The 20,589-nt window shown below is 42.1% G+C and overlaps 2 protein-coding genes across 4 annotated transcripts; one reads left to right on the top strand and one right to left on the bottom strand.

Annotated features, from left to right (window-relative positions):
- Positions 1-1,535: 1,535 nt before the first annotated feature.
- hcst (hematopoietic cell signal transducer) lies at positions 1,536-5,280 on the bottom strand. 2 transcript variants are annotated; one of them, XM_041226122.1, is made up of 5 exons: positions 4,669-5,280; positions 3,074-3,148; positions 2,399-2,425; positions 2,098-2,229; positions 1,536-1,973 (listed from the first exon to the last, which is right to left on the bottom strand). In XM_041226122.1, the coding sequence occupies exons 2-5, from the start codon at positions 3,123-3,125 to the stop codon at positions 1,915-1,917; spliced, it is 270 nt and encodes an 89-aa protein (XP_041082056.1). In that variant the 5' UTR covers positions 3,126-3,148; positions 4,669-5,280; the 3' UTR covers positions 1,536-1,914. The 2 variants fall into 2 exon arrangements, with proteins under 2 accessions (XP_041082056.1, XP_041082057.1); XM_041226123.1 differs by lacking the exon at positions 4,669-5,280 and adding an exon at positions 3,278-4,412.
- A 3,020-nt stretch (positions 5,281-8,300) lies between these two features.
- LOC121298886 (NF-kappa-B inhibitor delta-like) lies at positions 8,301-20,294 on the top strand. 2 transcript variants are annotated; one of them, XM_041226172.1, is made up of 12 exons: positions 8,301-8,522; positions 12,081-12,193; positions 12,524-12,554; positions 12,735-12,949; positions 13,148-13,368; positions 13,706-13,811; positions 14,195-14,341; positions 14,419-14,476; positions 14,774-14,919; positions 15,336-15,452; positions 15,963-16,127; positions 17,220-20,294. In XM_041226172.1, exons 1-12 carry the CDS (start codon positions 8,507-8,509, stop codon positions 17,283-17,285), a joined length of 1,401 nt encoding a protein of 466 aa, XP_041082106.1. In that variant the 5' UTR covers positions 8,301-8,506; the 3' UTR covers positions 17,286-20,294. The 2 variants fall into 2 exon arrangements, with proteins under 2 accessions (XP_041082106.1, XP_041082107.1); XM_041226173.1 differs by lacking the exons at positions 8,301-8,522; positions 12,081-12,193 and adding an exon at positions 12,207-12,427.
- The last annotated feature ends 295 nt before the right edge of the window (positions 20,295-20,589 follow it).

The following is a 20,589-nucleotide window of genomic DNA, read 5'->3' as shown; positions in this document are numbered from 1 at the left end:
TATGTTTTATAAAACCTCAATTACAACACGCGATCTCAGTGGTACCCACGAATTTAGATTATGAAGCAGTCCTGGGAGCAATTAATAAACGTAATCTCTTAATCTATACCGATTCCATTTCATTTCAATCCATTGGATTTTGTATCAAATACATTAACATTAAATCAGCATTTAACAGAGACATTGCATGTGTCGTATATGGGATACACCAGTCTTCTATGGTGACTGCTTGGCTGTAATGACCTGGATCATTGTATAATCTCAGTACACCAGTTCTTAGGTTGATCTGCTGGATCTCCCAGGCTCTAGTGAATCACTCCCGCTCCTCCTCAGTTCATAGTAGGAGTAGGAGATCCACACTTGAGTAATGTGAATGTGATATCTGAGAGAAACCCAACATTTACACACGATCACAGACAGACACTGATGACACAGCTAAATTGCTTATATCAGTCCACTGCAATGGCACTGCAGTTTTAATGTCCTCTATGTATTTATTTTTATATTGTTAACACAAAATGTCTGTTTTTTTTTTCCTACGACCAGAGTTGAACTTCCTCATTCTAAATTCATATTTCCACAGCTCTCATATGTGTGTGTGAGAACACAGAAGCATCCGACAAGAATCTTGCTTTTCAAAGCTTGCGCACTGTCAAGAATAGCACCTCTTTTAATATCTGTACAGTTTAGCCAGTGTCTGCTTTTCTAAAGTAATGAAGAAGCTAGACCTGAATTGTGTAGAACGCTCACAGGAGGTGAACATGAAAATGACCAAACTCTCACTTCTCAGGTGACCACATGAAAATAAAGTCAAAGTATCCAAAGAGGAACAAGAGACTCACGAGACAGTAGCAAGGAGAGAGGTAAGAACATGTGACTTGCTCATCCTCCCTTTCAATTCAGCATGAAACAAAACAGAGTGCAATCATAGAGACATCCGCAAGAGGGCAGTGTTACAAAAGGAGTCACCCAGCTGGAAACTGCTCAATTCACATGTGTCAACGGCGCTCCTTGTATTCAAGTGATTGAGAGATAACGATTTCCATGTACTAATTAGCATTGTGAAAAAGAAGGTGTATCTGTAGCAGCATGCAAACACAACCACCCCACCCTGGAGTCTAGAGGCTGTTTGATCTGTTGATTAGCAGTTGGGTAAATAACATCCAAGAAAAAAACAAGAGTTGCTTTATTTATTCTTTCAGTAGTATATAGATATACACACACACACACACACACACACACACACAACATAACAATAATAATAATTATACAGAGTACTGTGTATGGTATGCCGCTGTTCATTTTTTTGACTTTCATTTTGAGGATGTCTGCACACTCTCTGATTGTGGTTTGCTCCATTATTGATGGTTAATAGTTGTTTCCTGCTCTGCTTGTATCTGCAGCTATTGGCTGTGGGCTTGCCAAGGGACTGCTGACGCAACGCTATTCTACTCCATGACAACCTGCAGGCTTCTATGCTTTATCACTCAAGCTGCTTAGAAGCTGGCAGCTGGCAGTTCACTGGATGATAAGCAGTTTTTATATTTCAGCATGGGAAGAACTAAGTGATTGGCAACACCACTGGAAATGATGTCACAAACAGCATAAAAAATAGATGATTATCCAAACAAATTAGATTTTAAAAAGTGCAAGCGTGTTGAATATTCAAAACTTAGAATTGAACAGCCTCTTCAAGGGGTCTAGGCAAGCCCATAGCGCCCCTTTACAAGTTTTGCTGTTTGCACCTTGCTTTCCCTATGCTATGCTAAATCCTTATACAAAACAACATCAGTCAAGAAATGCAATATAGTGCTTAAGAAGCAGAGATGATTTGTACAGTAGGATGCCCTCCACATGGCAGGCACTTCTTTGATTTCAGGATAAATGATGCTGGGACTTGAAGCTGTCTTGTCTTCATGGCTTCAGGTAGGGTCTCCGCTCCACGTTAGGCATGTTTATGTAGACCTTGTCTGCTGTTGGAGGAACAGACAAGAATAAAGCAATAGCGCCGCTGTTTGAGGGCATTGATACCAATGGTACAATAAAGCACAATGCCAGAATACAGCGCTTGCATAATATTTACGATCATCTTGATACCTTTTTCCTTCTTCTCTCTCCGTCGGCTGGCCAAGTAATAGACAAAGACCACGATGAGGACAGTGAGAACCACGTCCGTGGCAATGATCCCCGCCATGACCCTGGGTTCGATCTTATAGCAGTGACTGCAGTCTAGAGAACACACAAGGGTCCATTTCAGTGATCTCAATACCACTGCACTAAAACTGATTTTTCTTTTCACAAACCTCAATTCACTAAGACCGCTACTGAAACTGTGGGCAACTTTCTGAATACCTGTGGATGCCATCGCATGCTGATACCTCATTAAAGACAATAATACCTGGCTGTTGTTGTCCAAGCACCGCACCTGAGAAAGACATGTGAAATCATTAACATTCAGGTACTGCACTGGAACTGCACAAGAGAAATATCTTAAGCATGGTGTTCCTATAAGTAAGTGTAGCCAGCAGTATGGGCTACACTCTCAAAGCTATTTACTCCAATCAGCAGGTTTCAATAAGGGTTTGTAATGGACTTTTGTTGTAACAAAAGTCTTAGCCAAGCAGATGAAATTCTTCTCTGTATATTACGTATTTATGTGTTTGTTTGTTTGTTCATTCAGCAAGAAAAGATTGCAGATACACCCTTGCATTGGAGCAAAAGCCTTGTGTGTGTGTGTGTGTGTGTGTGTGTGTGTGTGTGTGTGTATATATAATATATAATAAATATATATATTATATATAGGTATATATATAGATATATATATATATATGTATTTTTTTTTATTCTATCCTCCATAAAAGTACAAATTTAACATTTAACTAAATCAGACATATGCTATGTAGTTAACTAATGAACTGAAAATCAGACAATGGGGCATGTGCAAGCTGCCTGTTTATTAGTAATTGGAAGACACTAGGCAGTGTGTGGAGAGAAGCCCACAGGAGGGAGCGGAGTGGTTCTAGTCGCTTGCCAGACGGAGAAGCTGCAGTGGCTTCTACAACTGAACCCTTACCAGACAAGCAGAGCAGCACAGCGAGGACCGAGAATATCACCCTGTCAGCCATTTCCTGTTCAACACTCTCTCCACCTGTCCAAATACAGGTTATTAGATACATTCAGCGGAGAGACAGGTAGAGCTACATAGGTAGACATATAGAACCTGTGGATATATCGACAGAAAGGTAGATAGATACATAGATACATTGAAGGGTGTTACCGTTTGTAGTCTGAGTTCAGAGCTGAATACATTTCCTGTAATATCAAGCTGGAACAAATCCCCTTTTTCTAGTTTCTATCGCTCTTCCTGAGCCATGTCATTTATAGCCTCCTACACCACGACAGCAAGCAGCACCAGATTCATGTGACGAGTTGCCAGTGATGTTCCGGTATTACAGCGAGTATATTTCAAAGGGGAGGGGCGGGCTTGTGTTCCTACAGCTTTGGGGAACAAACTGAACCAGAGAGGGATCATGTGCGTCCCCCTCAGCCTATTCAGCCTGACCCATAACCCCTTTCTCCCAATGTAAGTGGCTACAGCAGGCGTGGCCAAAATTGGACCCGTGAATCATCCATCCACGTGAATGGACCCGTCAATCATTCATAACAGTTTCGAGAATATCAGACTTGATTTTATTCATAAAAACAGACTTAAAAACAAACCAAAAAACAACAAAACATTTATGTTGCATGTAAAATAATACCATTCATTATAACTGGGCCTAGTGATTTCAAACTTGTATGATTTTCTGGACAACTGTACGTCTTGGTCGTTGTGAGAAGCAGACAAAACAAACCACGCTTGCACTTTAGCAGGCCGTGATGTCATGACAGCTGAAGGCACTTCTCAGAAAAGCAGTTTCTGTAAAGGAACACGGCCTATCTGCTCCTGGATCATTGCAATGACATCAGCATTCGGGTGGAAGAGAAGCTTTACAGTTAAATCGCGAAAATTGTTATCGAAATGGTACCAGCAGTGTAGCATTAATATTTTACAGTTAATGGCTCTCAGTTTGCAAACAGTTTAATGCTGTGAAATATACAGATATCTAAAAAAAACAGCATACATTAATATTACAAGTCCTATCTGTACTGAGAGTATTGATCTCACACTGAGAATGTAAGAGGCAAAGCATCGGAAACTTTTAAACAACACATCGAGAAAGTTTACAAACACTAAACTTGCCAGCAGCAGTCTATTAGCATCATTGATAAGCATGTAATTACATAGTAACTACGAACAGTAGTACATTACATTGTATCTGTTCTGTATGAAATAAACCTTGTTTCATGATACAGTCCACACCTATTCTTGATTGTCTCTGTTTGGGTATTGCTGTTGTTTAATAACTATGTGCAGAATGAATAATGTATTTTTTGTTGTATTTAAATCCAGATAAACTGCACGTTTACAGTGCAGACATTTATAAGAGAAACCCCCACAGACAAAGAAAGAAAGAAAGAAAGAAAGAAAGAAAGAAAGAAAGAAAGAAAGAAAGAAAGAAAGAAAGAACAGGACACATTGTTTTCCTATCCAACATGCTTTCGTTAAAGTAAATGCTCAAGAATGTATTTATAATAAAAGAAAGCAATCAGACTGACGAGTCTTACCTTCTGTAGAGTCTCTGTTGGACACTGCAGCCTGGTCTTCAAAGGGAAGCTGTAAAAGCAGCACCAGATCAGGACTCAGAATCTTGACTTCTGACGTCTGTCCTGTCCCCCCTCATCTCGAGTGAGTCTCAGCAGTGGAAATCCCACCTTAACCTCAATGGCCCGCCTGCACCATGCACCATTCTTCACATTACCAGACTGGCATTGTGCTATGTCTGTTTATTTCATGAGCTGAATACTTCCTGAAACACTTTGTTAATTAATATTCAGAACATCAACAGCCCCCCAATGAATAGCAGCTTAAACCACTGAGCTGAACCCTCTTGTAACTAACTATAAAACTCTTTTTTTACCGAGGATGCAAGACCGACTGTGTCAGGTTCATTTGGGGCTTTACTTTTTTCAGTGCATGTTCCATCAAGAACATGGGGTTTTACCAGCAATTCAAGCCGACATTCCACATTACAAACTAAAAACAAACAGGCACGCTCTGATGAATTTTCTTATTACAATTCTTAATAAAACCAAAAAAAAATTCAGAAGTGAGTAATACATTCCATCAAAACATCATTTTAATGTTGCATTTTGTGCCTCTCTCTCTCTCCCTCTCTCCCTCTCTCTCTCCCTCTCTCTCTCCTCTCTCTCTCTCTCCTCTCTCTCTCTCCTCTCTCTCTCTCTCTCCTCTCTCTCTCTCTCTCTCTCTCTCTCTCTCCCTCTCTCCCCTCTCTCTCTCTCCTCCCCTCCCCTCCTCCCCCCTCCCCCTCTCTCTCTCCTCTCTCTCTCTCTCTCTCTCTCTACTAAAACTGCACTAAACTGCACTAAAACTTTCCAGAGAGATCTTTCTGCTCTCTTCGTTGGATTTTAATGTAATGTTTAGCCCACAGTAATTTCCGCTCACCAAAGATTTGAGCAGCAGAGAGGTGGAGCTGTGTGACCACAACAACACCTGCTAGATAGAGAAGGGAGATGACATCAACACGAAGCAAAAAGCAAAAAATAAAAATAAAAAACAATACTGTGCAAAATGAGGTTTTGTTCTAAGAGACACATACATATCATACATATATATATATATATATATATATATATATATATATATAGAGAGAGAGAGAGAGAGAGAGAGAGAGAGAGAGAGAGAGAGAGAGAGAGAGAGAGAACAGAATCAACAGTCAATTGGATTATACTTATATAAATTTATCAGTGACACGCTGGGATTACTCTCTTGTTGCAGCACGTTGCACAGTTTGAGCAGTCAGAACCTGCCACCTTGACCAAACTGCAGCGGGTGATATACAATAAGAGACTCCCTACACACAACGCATGGAATTGGATTATACCACAGGCGCAGCATACAGAATACAGCAATACTAAAACCAGTACAATTGTTCATAGTCTGGTTTTGGTTTTTGTGCTCTATTTCTGTAGGTACCGGAGGTACACAAAAAGCCAGTCTGGGTAATGAAGTAGCCATTGTTATATTCACACATAGATCACTACTGTATATTTGGACATTGGGGAATCCCATCGATATGTCTTGTGTATGAACTTGTCATACAGCAACACAAGCTGAATGCAAACATCCTGGCAAGTCTCTGCACTGGTTCTCCTCCTCCTTTTCTGCGGTAAGATTGAACGATACCTGCCTGTAGAAACCAAGCCATGTGGAACAGGACCTGTCTGTCTACACCTACACTACTTTCAGAGGCACGCCGCCTACATGCGGCTGGGTCATGATCAGTGGACGGAAAAGATTTCAATATCAATGCTTGGTGGTTGAAGACAGCAAAGAAATTCCTTGAATCTCACCTGTCACGCACCTCCGCTTGCAAAATACTGTCGGACTCGAATGTGTTTAGAAAGAAGCACACGTTGTGGCATCTGTTTTCATTGGAATGCATCATCATGTTGGGTACAATATCAGGTTAACGTGTTATAACTAGATATAATGCGACTCCACATCTTAATGTGTATGTATTTATAAAGTGTGTGTTAATATTGTTACATGTATAACATGTTTTAATGCATCAGTAATACTAGTTAATAAAGTATTTCTGAGTTGTGTGAGTCCAAACAGCGTTTCAGAAATATAATTTTTCATACAGTTTCTCTGTGTTCCATTCTTAGAAACAACAGCCCACTTACTGTTCTAAGAAATAATGCAATGTCACATCTGTCCAGCAGGTGGCTCCAAACCCACTGATAAACTTAAACCCTCAGAAAACATGTGAGAAAGCGTTGCTTCACCTCACGGTGGCAGTAGTGTAACATGAATGTTTTTCTTACTTATCGATGCGGTTTATTACATGTAGTCAGCGGCGTGTTGGTCTGATTTAAGCCACTATAGCACACTTGATCCGTCATGACCCACTATCCCACCCCTTGCGTAGTCACTGAGAACCTTCTGCTTTCTCGCGACGGTTGCTGAATAGTTGCACACAGCTCAAGCACAGCTCTAGGTGTAGTGGGTCACACTGTAAGGAAACTAATTTGAGGTTCTGTAAATGAGAGACTTTACAGCATGACACGTGACTTGTCTGAATACATCTGAACACATTTCAGTCCCGTGCTCTAGCTTCACTGACAGTGATGGGTGCTTTTACCACTTAGTTTGAAGTTTTGATAATGTACCTAAGCAGGTACAGAGCATTATCCACTTCACATCAGCTTACTGAAGGAAAAACATGCTTTTGAAGCCCCCACAAGAAAAAAGATCACGGAGGACTGGAAGGAATACGCAGTAAGAGCTTATCTTTCTTTGCTGTAAAGTCTTGCCACTGAGGTAAAGATGTGTATCTTTTTTTTTTCTTAGCTCTGCCGGCATATACGTAGATAGAGGGGAGGGACAGGCAGTGATAACTGGTCTCTGATTGGGTGATGACACAGACTTCTTATTTGCCCGCCAATGAGAAAACCGAAAGCCTGGGAGCAGGCCTCACAGCAAGCCAGTACTGTGGTTTCCTTTCTGTCGGCATGGCAATGGACACGTATTAAAGTCTCTTTTGACAGCTAGTTAACCTGTCTGTGCATTCGGCTGTGCAATGGATTTGGGGAAAAACGTCCTTGTCTATTGAGAACAAACTGCCAAAGAATGGAAGATTCCTATCCATTTAATTACAGAACATGGACTGGGCTGTATTGTCAAACCGTGTGATCTAACGGGGTGAGCTGAGGACTGGAAGCCAACAGTTTATGGCTCTGTGGGAATTAATTTTCATGGGTTTTTTTCTTCATACAGACCAAATACACCCAGAGATTACCACTCGCACAAGCCCCGCAGCACCCAATACGGGTTTCAGAACTGCCCTGGTATACTGTTGAAACCAGCCGGTGCCAGGAGTTTGAACAGTCAGGCCCCGGGTACGTGTGCGCTGATCTCATCGCACTTCTCAGCACAGCATCAATCATTCTTATCTATGGGAAGCCGTTTCAATAAACATATTCCTTCTTAATAATCATCAAATGAATGTGCACATGTCCCCGAATCTTCTCGTTCCCTCAGATCTTGAGTGATTAGATGAGTTGGGGGCGTGGCTGAGAACTTGAGTGGAGGGCGGAGAGTTGTGGAGGAAAGTCAAGTCAGTTCAGTGCACGTGTGTTTCAGACGACACAATAAACAAGAGGAGGTACGAGCAGCAGCAACGGGGCAAGCGACAGTGTGTCTCCTCTCTATAAGAGCAGGAAGGGGAAAGAGTGAAGCAAAGCGTCAGAGCTGTCCAGCGCGGCGCCCACAGGGCAAGGCTCCAGGCGTACCATACAGAAGAACGAAAAAATAAAGGACAGATTCAAATTTATCAAGTGACAGTGTTCCAGGGATACTGAGATTGCTGCGGAGTCTGACATGCACTGGCAGAAACGTGAGTGTATAAGAAATATCTGTATTCTTATTAAAATAATCAGTAATAATATTTCCTTTTGTACAGGTATTTAAACTTATCTGAACTTATGTGATAACAGTCAGTCAGACCACTTAGATCTATATTAATAATTACTCTGAGAACGACGCTCCATTATGTAATAACTCGTCATGAGCAATACTAGTTCTGACAGACGTAACTGTCTGTAGATGAAACGGCATCATATTATATATATATATATATATATATATATATATATATATGTATATGTGTGTGTGTGTGTGTGTGTGTGTGTGTGTGTGTGTGTGTGTGTGTGTGTTTAAACAAAGTACATCTAAATGTCAGTTTAAGGTAGTTAGGTGTGTGTGAAGAAACAGGTAGGCGTACGAGACTCGTTTTCTTGTATTTGTTTTATAAATGTATAAAGAGACAGCATCCATAGCTACTAAACGTGCAAAGGTGCTCTATTTCTAAATACTGAATGAAACCTAACGACATGTTCAATGGCAAACTTTTCCACCAGGAGTATTTTCTCAGTGCTGTTGTTCTCCAGCTAGTCCAGGGTTTACACACACCTTTGTTATTGAACTTGCTACGTTTTTTTGTTTGTTTTTGTTTGTTTGTTTTTTTCTTTCTGTATCCTTAATTAAAAGGCTGTACGGCCAAACAAAAACACTGAGACATGTGTGGAAACCCTGGCAGACCTGCAGCTGTCGCCAGTTTCTGATCCTCTTTTTTGGAGGGAGGGTGGGGTCTGTGTGTAGGCGGGTCCCAAAGGGGGGGTAAAAGTAACCATAGGGAAACGGGGAGCCCCTTTATGAGGCCCACCCCACCCCCCTTTTTGGAGAAGTTCTGTTTCAAGTTTTCTGCTTTGAACTGGAAAGGTCGCTGCTGGAATCCCCACCGCCCACGAGCAAACGAGTCACCGAGCGCCAGGGTTTTCCGTCCCACTCTCGTTATTTGGGTGACCGCTGGGTCGCTGCAACATTGCTAGCGATCTCCTTTGCTTTATACAGTTTATCGCACCGTTCAAACCCACAGATTCTTGACAGATACATACTGTACGCTTTTTTTAAACCATGAATGTCAAAGCCAAGCTTCTGCGTGTCCAGACGTCATAATGTACAGATAAACTAAGAATAAAATGTCACTTGTGTGTGTGTGTGTGTGTGTGTGTGTGTGTGTGTGTGTGTGTGTGTGTCTGTGTCGGCTCAGGTGTGTGTATATATATAGCTCAAAGAGCCAGCTGCCCATATAATATATATTATATATATATATATATATATATATATATATAATATATATATATAGTGTGTCAACAGTTTATCTATCTAGGATAGGAATTCCAGGTATGAGTGGATTAGATAACCTTTCACTGTGAAATCACCTATTCGTCTATATTTTAATTTTCCAATATACAGTCATCGCCAAAACTCCGTCTTGTGCCTTAAAAGTGAGATGGACTTTTTTTTTTTACTTTGAAGGACTGTTGTGGTTTTTATTAACCCTCAGCTTCTATACCAGTTACATGACCCTAGGAATGCATTTTGATAACTGTGCAAAGTTTATTTATTTATTTATTTATTTAGGTCTGTTTGTGTTTCTAAAGTGAATTTAAAGTAGAAATAAATGGCTCGTTATTGCTTTTTGTCATGTTGTTTGACCACACAACACTTGAGACCCACAATATACCTCTGTGGTGTATGGTAACACTGTAGAAGACATGCACTGAAGCAGAAACTTCTTAAATCAATGTGATCCTTTGTCATGACAGAGATGGCTTCTGTGTCAACGGAGTGACTAAGTCTGCCTGCCTGTGCCTGTCTGCCTGTCTGTGTGTCTGTGTGTGTGTCTGCCTGTCTACCTCTGTCTGCCTGCCTGTTTGCCTGTCTGTGTATTTGTCTGTCGGTCTGCCTGTTTATCTGTCTGTGTTTTTGTCTGCCTGTCTGTCCCTATGTCTGTGTGTGTGTCTGTCTGCCTTACACTTGCACTGTTGGTCATGGTGCTTTGCTTTTTATGATACCAATAGCTCTCATTTTGTTACAGTCATGATAGTGAATATATATGACCCTGAAATAGCTAGGAGGAGTTCTTTAAAGTGCTCCCCATGTCCAGACTTTGGTTTCTGTTAACAGGTGTCGGCAGAATTTTGAAGACATCTGGGTTTCCTTCAGTGTTGTAGACGGGGGTGGGGGGCTCTAGCGGGATGACAGGCAGAGAAGTTGTAAAATAATAAATGTATTTCTTATGTGAATCCCCTGCTGTAGAAAGACCTGCAGCTTCAGCTTCCCTTTCTGGCAATTTGAATGGAGGGCGAAAGTCACATATTGATAATAATATGAAAGCAATACCACTGAGTTAAACTGGGCTTTTAAAAAAAGCTTCTAACGCATGATGTATCACACATGACGTATCGAGACAAACTGTACTGCCAGTTTGTGATCAGGCAAGCTGTTTAATGGGTACCTTATGAACACTTACCACAGTAAGTCTGCACAGTAGTTTTGAATCTTCCAATGCTTTCTCATGGTTATACTTTGCATTTGTCATAGTTTACCATGGTTTGCCATGTTCTTTTTACCATACCTCCCTGTGCTGTACAGAGCTTACCTGTGTTTTATCACACTTTGCCTTGTTACTATGGAGAACTCTTGTTAGGGTCTGAATTGGGTAAAATGGAAACGTAGTTCTGAGTGCATTCTTCTGTCCTAACTTCAAATAACTCTAGGCATCATACTGAACATCTGTATTTCTTTCACTATGGGAAAGACTTGCCTAGCAATGAAAGAGAAGCCTGTTGTCTGTTTTCTGGTTTCTGTGTAGTAGTGCGGTGAGTCGTTGAAAGGAAGCGTGTTTCTCACAGGAAGTTGATAACGCAGCCAGCGAGCTGCAACAGCAGCAGGAAGGAAGATTGAGAGCGTCACAGAAAAACATTATCACTCCACACAGACGGCTTTCTAGATAATCACAGGTACTGCTACCTGTTTCCATATGGAATGCGTTTCGCACACTTTTTTTGAAGCCTCTTTCAAGTTCTTTTTGTATTATTTTTCTCGGGCGGAAATTTTAAGTCTTTATTCTGAGAAACCTCCCCCCTTCCCCGCTACCACCTCTTTGGTTGGCTCTAGGAAATCTCTGCTGTCTCTATTTTGTCTGGAACGGAAAGAGCGAGATAGAGAGCATGGAGAGAGTGACTGGGAGGAAAATGCACTCCAGGTGAAGGGTTGTTTTATTACCTTGATATTCGTTCCACTTTGCTAAGAGTCAGACCTGCATACAGTCACAGGGCTGTTCCTCTGAATACCCCAGAGCCAGACTAGATGAATTCCCTGTCACAAGGAAACTCTGTCACAGGTGAGGGGCTGAGCGAGTGAGTCTGAAAACAGCACAGAGCACAGGATTTTTCAAAATGTACAACACTTTATCATTTATTCAACAGTCACACTTTAGTTTATCAACATTTAACATTTTCTGAGGCTTTACAGACTGCTTACATCTGTGAAAGTGTTCTCTGTGTGAAAGAGGAAAAGGCTGACTATCTGTCTCTGTCTCTCTCAGCGCCAAAGGAGAAGCTGTGTTACCCTCCGCCCACTGTAAAGAAACTGCTGGAGCAGAAGCGCAAGCGAGAGACCACCTCTGCAAGCACTGGGACCCCCGCTGCCGGCCCCTCAGTGAGTCCAAGTGTGGCTGGGAGGGATTGTTTAAACAACATGGAATGTATAGCATTTTGAAAAGCACCATTTTCATTTTAATAGCCTGTAAATCGTTCCATTAAAACAATTTTAAGAGCTGCCTTTATTGATTGAGTGGCATGGAATACACAGGCATGGACTCATGAAGTGTACTGATCCCTAGCCCGGACTATGTCTAGCTGAAGAGGCATAACAAAAGAATCTCCCATACTGGTATGACAAGCTGTCAAGGAGTCGTGATCGTTTTAAGATACACTTAATGTGGTTTCAGTACTACTTATTCTTTTTTTTTTCATTGTCTGTCTACAGGTGCCAACACCAGTTCAAGCTATCGAACCAGGTGAGAATAAATTACTTTTTTGAAGCCTGTGTTGATGAACTAAATCCATCTTGTAGATGAGCAGTTTAAAGCATCTCCTCAGTTTGCAATGCCCTGCTTATATTATTATTAATAGCCAGTTGCTGCAGCAGTCCTCAGTGTTGTGTGCTTGTACTGACTATATTTCCTTGCACATTTCAGGTCAGAGTAGCTTCCCGGAGAGCATGGGTGCCGCTGGTCCTGTCCCCCAGACTGGGTTTAATGAATGGCAGCAGTCCCAGCCATCCCCTCCCACCCAGCACAACTACTACCCCCAGGAAGAATATTTCCATTACAGCCCCCCCATCCCCGGAGTGTACCCGCCCATGAGCAACAGCTACGGCCCCTTGCAGACACCCCCTGAATTGCATAATTTTGTAAGGAGATTCAATGCATATAATGGCTTATTAGAAATTTTAATTTATTTATATGGAGACAAACATGGTATGGGAGAGAGTCCTGTTTGAGTAATCTAAATGGTATTTTGATCCTCTACTATTAAGATGATAACAGACACATGTTATTGTAGGTCACCAGTTGACCAGTGTGCTGCTTCTTGCTTTTCTCGGTTCCAGGATGAACATGTGTCATCTTCATTGGTGGCTATGGCTTTGCCTCAAGCCTCCAGTTTCCACTGGCCGCAGCAGACAGGAGGACAGTGCCAGGGGACCTCGGGGATCCACCTCTTCGGGGCATCCGCGATGCAGATGGACAGCGGGCAGCTGGAGGCAGCCAGGATGTTCATCCAGAGATTGGACATCAGCAAGAAGGTGTGGCAGGACGAGGACGGAGACACGTGAGTGGATACCTTTACAATTGGCTTGAAGATATTTAAAGTACAACCAAGAAAATGCGACAGCCGTATTTAGAAATGGACGGTGAACGTTAGTTTGGTGCCCTCTAGTGTCAGTCATTTTGAGTATTGGTCAGTAGCTGACTTTGTGTGACATTGCTAAAGACGTGCATTTTCAAAAGCTGGTCAAGTATGTTTGGTCAGGGACGCTGCTTTTCCTGATTTGCAGCTTGATTGCCAGCCCAGTTTTTCAGTAACATTGCCCCCGTCATGTTTCTAATGATGCACGCTGTGTTCTGTGTCAGGTAAAGCTCAATGTATTTTTATCTTTGACCTGCAGGATCCTGCACATCTACACAGCAAAGGGCTTGAGAGAGTTTGCGTATGCAGCTGCGGAGCACCTCCGTGAGCTGGGAAAGCTGGACTCTAAAGAGCACAAGGGGAAGGTGAGAATGGGCTGAATACAGGAGTCTGCAAAATAGCACTGGAAGAGAATGGAGATTTGAAAGGGTTTGCAGTCGTCTCAGTCAGCATGGAAAGAAACATGAATGATGTATGATGTGTAATGAATACTCTCAGCTGCTTTGCTGCTCAGCTTGAATTTGCATGTTATCAGGTTTCTTATACTCTCAGTGATCAAAGTTCATACGGCTTATTCTTTAATATCAGTGCAATTTATATCATCTGTTAAACACTGACAAAGTGTCAACAAAGTAACTGATTATTTTTTTTGTAGTCAAGAAGCAACAATGTAAGCTTTGATTTATCCTGTGGGCACATACACACATACATTTCCGTTCAGCATTGTCGTTGTCCTCTTCTATCCCAGACTCCTCTGCTGGTAGCGGTCACAGCCAATCAGCCTGCGATCGTCCAGGACCTGATTTCTCTGGGCGCTGATGTCAATGCCTGTGATATTAAGGGGCAGACGGCTCTCCACCTCGCGGCGACGTATGGCTTCCCTTCCGTCATGCGGGTGAGATATCCCAACTCTGCTGCCGATGCCGTGTGTCACCAGGTTTTTACCAAATACTGACCAGCATTTCTTTTCAGGCTGTTCTGTATGGAGGACTAAGCATTCCCGTTGATCTGGAGATTCGCAACTTTGAAGGTAGGTTTGGAACTAATTAAAATGCTCCAGTCTCAAATCTCCATCACTGCCATTTCTCTGTGTGTTAATAATGAGCATTAGTCTAAAAACTCAATTCTCAGTTTTTGAGTACAGTCATTACCCTGCACCTCAATATGGGCACTAGATGAGACACTCCATTCTCAGCTTTCCAGCGCTCTCACTCTGCACCTTAATAATGATCTCAGAAACAGTCCCGCGTACACTCTGCATGTCAGTGAGTAGTAAGTGTAAGTTCTGGGATAACCCCTTTGTGTGTCTCTCTGTGTCCCTGGCCAGGCCTGACCCCGCTGCACTGTGCTGTCATCTCCCACAGCTCCACCCTGAAGAGCCTGGCTTCCCAGCCAGATATGCAGAGCCAGGCCCAGGACAAGCTGAGCTGCATTCACCTGCTCCTGCAGCACGGAGCTTCACCCATCAGCCAGGTGAGGAGAGCGATGCAATCTGGATTTCACTCACTGTTACATTCTGTACTGCTATATTAGATCCCCTTAGTAAGGGCAATTAGGGCCAGACAGCCTCTTCTTATTCAAAAACCTTTCTTATGTTCTTCTTTTCTTTTTAATTTTCCTAAGTTTCTTCTTCTTCTGTCTGACACAATTTCTGTCTTTCAAACCACAGAGCGAACTTGCAGCATCTCAACCTAAATTTGTGTCATAATTCAAGAATAACTGTTGACTAGGGGTTGCAAAAAATGGAAATTCCAAATTCCTAAAGTTGACATCATATTTATTTAAAGACTGTTGCATGTTCCTTACCATATCTAACTGTGCTTCTTACTGCTTTCTCTCTCTCTCTCTCTCTCTCTCCTCTCTCTCTCTCTCTCTCTCTCTCATGTCAGGATATAAAGAGCAACAAGACTGTGCTTCACTTGGCTGTGAAGGAGGGGAACCTGCCTCTGGTTCAATTCCTCTTGGAGCTCAACTACCCTGAAATGTACAACTTTGTCAACATGAAGGTATGCAGAGGGCCCCTCCGCTCCCTACAGACTTCTCTCAATCCTGGGGGATACAATCAGGCATGAAGATCCTTCCAGGGCAGAACATGCGCTGTTCTAGCTGCTGCTGAGTTGTAATTTATATGCACCATGGTGCATTTGGTTTGTGATGTTACAGCTCAGTGCAGGTTCAGGTTTGTGGGGTTACAGCTCAGTGCAGGTTCAGGTTTGTGGGGTTACAGCTCAGTGCAGGTTCAGGTTTGTGGGGTTACAGCTCAGGGCAGGTTCAGGTTTGTGGGGTTACAGCTCAGTGCAGGTTCAGGTTTGTGGGGTTACAGCTCAGTGCAGGTTCAGGTTTGTGGGGTTACAGCTCAGTGCAGGCTCAGGTTTGTGGGGTTACAGCTCAGTGCAGGTTCAGGTTTGTGGGGTTACAGCTCAGTGCAGGCTCAGGTTTGTGGGGTTACAGCTCACTGCAGGCTCAGGTGCATTCTCTTCACTGGCTCAGATCTGACTCGTTGTCTCCCTCTTCAGGCCCATGGCAACACTGCACTGCACATGGCAGCCGGGCTCCATGGTCACTGTTACCAGGAGGACATTGTGCGCCTGCTGCTGAGCCGAGGGGCCGATCCCAGCATCCGCAACCTGGAGAATGACCAGGCAGCCCACCTGCTGCAGCCTGGAGAGAGGGGGGAGCAGGTGAGTCTGAAAACACACACAAACTCAATGCAGAAACAGAGTGAGAACAGAAAACACACACATACACAGTACTGTACGCATGCAGCCACACAGTGACCATCTATGCTTGCTTGCTCAAGGGGTCCACCTAATAATAAGTGGCTGAATTTACTGGTCCTGGAAATCCTTATTAAGCCCAGCTGTGGCTCATCCCGAAGTGGTCAAACATGTGCCTTCATCATCTGACACTAACCGAAACTTCTTTTGAGTTGTTGAAGGGATGGTTGATATTGAAGAGGTGGGTGATATTGAAGGGATGTGATATTGAAGGGGTGGTTGATATTGAAGGGGTGTGATATTGAAGGGGTGGGTGATATTGAATGGGTGTGATATTGAAGGGGTGGTTGATATTGAAGGGGTGGTTGATATTGAAGGGGTGTGATATTGAAGGGGTGGTTGATATTGAAGGGGTGTGATATTGAAGGGGTGGGTGATATTGAAGGGGTGTGATATTGAAGGGGTGGTTGATATTGAATGGGTGTGATATTGAAGGGGTGGGTGATATTGAATGGGTGTGATATTGAAGGGGTGGTTGATATTGAAGGGGTGGGTGATATTGAATGGGGTGGTTGATATTGAAGGGGTGGGTGATATTGAAGGGGTGTGATATTGAAGGGGTGGGTGATATTGAAGGGGTGGTTGATATTGAAAGGGTGGTTGATATTGAATGGGGGGTGAGATTGAAGGGGTGGGTGATATTGAAGGGGTGGGTGATATTGAAGGGGTGTGATATTGAAGTGGTGGTTGATATTGAAGGGGTGGTTGATATTGAAAGGGTGTGATATTGAAGGGGTGTGATATTGAAGGGGTGGTTGATATTGAAGGGGTGTGATATTGAAGTGGTGGTTGATATTGAAGGGGTGGTTGATATTGAAGGGGTGGTTGATATTGAAGGGGTGGTTGATATTGAAAGGGTGGTTGATATTGAAGGGGTGTGATATTGAAGGGGTGGTTATTATTGAAGTGGTGGTTGATATTGAATGGGTTTGATATTGAAGGGATGGTTGATATTGAAGGGATGGGTGAGATTGATTGTGCTTCCCTCTCTTCTAGCTCAAGCACATCCTGAAAAAGGGCAGAGTGATGTCATCCTCTCGTCGCAGAATCGTCTCCTTATAGGACAGACATTGACCCGGACTATTTTCAGTCCCTGACGTATCTTTCCGGCATCTCCTGGAAGAATGTACCGTATCTCCCAACGAGAGCTTCAGAATCCAAGTAGTAATATCTTCTTATTTATTAAACTGCTCATGTACACGTTACTAAGTTATGATATTTAATATTTGTGGGGTTTTTTTATCGTCAGGTTTATTCCATTTGCTTTTATTAGAAAACTGGTTTTCAATGTCAACAGCATCTGTTGGAAAGGAATCTTCTTGTATTGTACCGCGTCCAAAACAGTTGCTTTTACACAAACCCGGCGAAGCATTAGAGAAGGATTTGCATTTTCTAATACAAGCTGGCTTGCAGAGAGACGATGGGTGATTACAGTACTGCTGAGTTTGATGTTTTTTACAAGACCTCTTCCATGGTGGAGTTGTTCTGCAAACAGGCTGATAGTTAGAACACACTGAAAGTACAAGAATGATACTGTCTCCTAATATTTCCTATCTGTTTACTATCCTATTGTGAGCATTCAGTACGATTCTCTTCTGTACAATTCTGCTCAGATCATCATTTGCCAAACTTGCCAACTATACTATCTCATTATGAGAAAGTGACATGGGGAAGCATGGGCTTCACATACTGGCTTCTATGCCCAACAGAACGCTAATATGCTTCTCCTGCGCCTCACTTGTGGAGTCTTTTCAGAAGCATGTTTTTTTTTTTCTGGAATAGTTAATAAGCCTGGCAAATAATGATCTAAGTGGGATATTAGGGACGTGTGGAGGTTATCCCTGTATTCCCTGTATCGCTCTCCTTATTGACTTCACTAAATACAATACACACCAGCTATCTCACTTCTTTAAAAACTGGCCTTCAGTGTGCTCATTATCTCTGCATTGTAGTACAACAGCTTCACCATTAGGAAACAGAGGAGGGGGAGATACTACTGGATTGGATGAAGAGAGATCCACTAAAAAAAATAGTTGCTAGTATTAATATTTATGTGTAAGTAATGCCTGGAGAGCTCTCGCTGTTAGAAGGCTCTCTCCACAGTGCCCCTACTGGAGAAATCTGATATTCCCAGGCAGTTTAAAGCCCCTACGAATCAGTATGTGACCCCCAAGGTTTGCATGCCAGACTACACAGGTATATATTCCTACCCATGGGGACTCCCCCCCCACCCCCAGAACAGATCTGATTTCTGTGAAATCGTTTCATTACAGCAACTTGGTGTGACATCAAGACAGTGACTTATTTGTGAAAAAGAATCAAGTAAATAAATAACTATCTTAATCAAAACACAAAATTCCCCTCCCTGCTAGGACCATGTTGGTCATGATGGGAGTGATTCATGTAACTGTATCAGTGCGGTGATAGGGGTTAAGCTTCAAATAGGACTTTGTGTTTTCTTATTTTAATCTTATTTATTGTATTAGTTGTTTTTGTTGGTTTGTAATCTGGTGTCACTTCATCTGTTTATCCCTAATGAATCCCACAGGAATAACACCTGAATATCTTCTGCACGTCCTCTGAGTTCTGCAGTCATTCATTTTGAATTCAGCCCCCTGTTAATTCATGTGGATTTAATTACCCGCATTCATTCCATGTTTTTTTGTAACACATGTTGATCACATGTGTCAGACGTGCATTCATGCATGAACAGAGGGTTGCCACAAGTGTTCATTCATGCAAAATGTTAACATCGTGATGAGCAATTCATATGCCACTTTTTAATTTTAGTACAGTCTTCTAAAAAATAACCAACTGATAACTCGGTCACCATCCAAAACTAGGCTGTAACCCTAAGCTTTATACAGTGTGTTACGTCCCGATGTATTTGAAAAGACCCCTCATTTTTAGTAGTCTAAAGGCTTTGTAGAGGACCTCTAATACTTAGGGAGCCATCTCCTATATCGCAGGCGATTTAGGGAATCAGTCAGAAATTGCATCTGTAATTTAAAGAAGCAGTTCTGGATTCTAAAATGTTTAATTTATTTTATAACATTTAATCGATGATCCCTAATGCTTAGGGGGTCATCTTTATGTTTTCAGATCTCCTCTATTTTTTAAAAGGGGCAGATACAGATTTACCTGATTTGCTATGAGCGTTTCCTCCACTAATTTGGCAGAACTTGTTACAGAATTTTTCATAGATGATCCCTAATATTTAGGGAGCTGTCTTATGTTTCTTCTGTACAGCCTCCTTGTTTCCAAAGAGACGTTACAGATTAAGTCTCAGTTGCTGTTTAATTACATAGTAACTACATTTCTATTGCTAAAGCATCATCGTCACTAATATAGAACAAATGCAAACTTCAAAAGGGATTCAAAAATTGAGCAGCATATCATATGTTAGTTTAATGTTACTTACAATAAAGTGTAAGTCTATTTGAAGAATGTTAACATATTTCAATCCAGTTCCTTTACTTCATCCTGCACTCAAGTTAAGTCAACAAAAATCACATTCAACAGGGTTAAAGGTTAAATGGTAAAGGGCTAGGACTAGGAATGTCTAAGAGTTGTGTCACACATTTATTACATGTAACAGATGTACTCAATATCCAAAAAGCTGAACTACATCATAACTGTACAAGTTGTACTGCGAGTGTATGTCATTATATCTACGATTGTGCAAGGTCCTACAGGAGTACAGTTATCAATAAAGGTGACGGTCAAAACTGCTGTACTCATCGACCTGAATGTAAACTTTCTGTGCAAATATTAATGGATTGCTTATTCTCCACTGTAAGCATTAAAATCTAACGTTTAAGTCAATTTGCTGTATAGAGGTATTTTTGGGGGTGTGAGGGGAACTGCTGTAGACTTACTTTACCTCTACATTGTGGATCAGAAGAGCAGAGTTAAAGCAAAAGGAACACCAAGCCCTCTTTTTCAGGAGCAGTGGCTTCTTGGGAGACTGACACAATGTCAGTTTAAGCAAAGTGACTGTAATATCATAAAAGGGTGCTGCTTTGAGACAAGTTCACTTTTCTGTTACTTATCATTTGAGTTGTTAGTGGTATAGGTGTTTACAGGAAACCTTAAGGGGGGGGGGGGGTGATGGTGTTTTCAATGTGGCCGACGCCTCTGTGACTCACGCTACACATTGTTAGGTAATTCGATTAGGAAAATCAGTTGTGTTTTTTACAATAAAGATCCCTTTCCTGCTGTTAAAAGCTGTCTGTAGGAGTAAACTTTAAAACAAACATCACTGATGAGTAACTTGTTTTTTTTGAGGGTGCTACAAACTGACTCATGTCTGGCACATGTTGTTATTTAATCAAATTGGGGATTATCATTTGATAAATGTGACCAG

Source organism: Polyodon spathula, chromosome 24 (assembly GCF_017654505.1).
Source record: "Polyodon spathula isolate WHYD16114869_AA chromosome 24, ASM1765450v1, whole genome shotgun sequence".
Taxonomy (NCBI): domain Eukaryota; kingdom Metazoa; phylum Chordata; class Actinopteri; order Acipenseriformes; family Polyodontidae; genus Polyodon; species Polyodon spathula.
Note: the sequence above shows the minus strand (reverse complement) of the source record. Positions and strands in the feature narration are given on the sequence as shown.

Coding starts and splice junctions, on each gene's coding strand:
- hcst (XM_041226122.1), bottom strand. CDS start 3,125: ATGGCTGACAGGGTGATATTCTCGGTCCTCGCTGTGCTGCTCTGCTTG. Junction 2,230..2,398: donor GCTTGGACAACAACAGCCAG/GTATTATTGTCT, acceptor TGTGTTCTCTAG/ACTGCAGTCACTGCTATAAG. Junction 1,974..2,097: donor GAGAGAGAAGAAGGAAAAAG/GTATCAAGATGA, acceptor TTCCTCCAACAG/CAGACAAGGTCTACATAAAC.
- LOC121298886 (XM_041226172.1), top strand. Junction 13,369..13,705: donor CAGGACGAGGACGGAGACAC/GTGAGTGGATAC, acceptor TTTGACCTGCAG/GATCCTGCACATCTACACAG. Junction 15,453..15,962: donor ACAACTTTGTCAACATGAAG/GTATGCAGAGGG, acceptor CTCCCTCTTCAG/GCCCATGGCAACACTGCACT.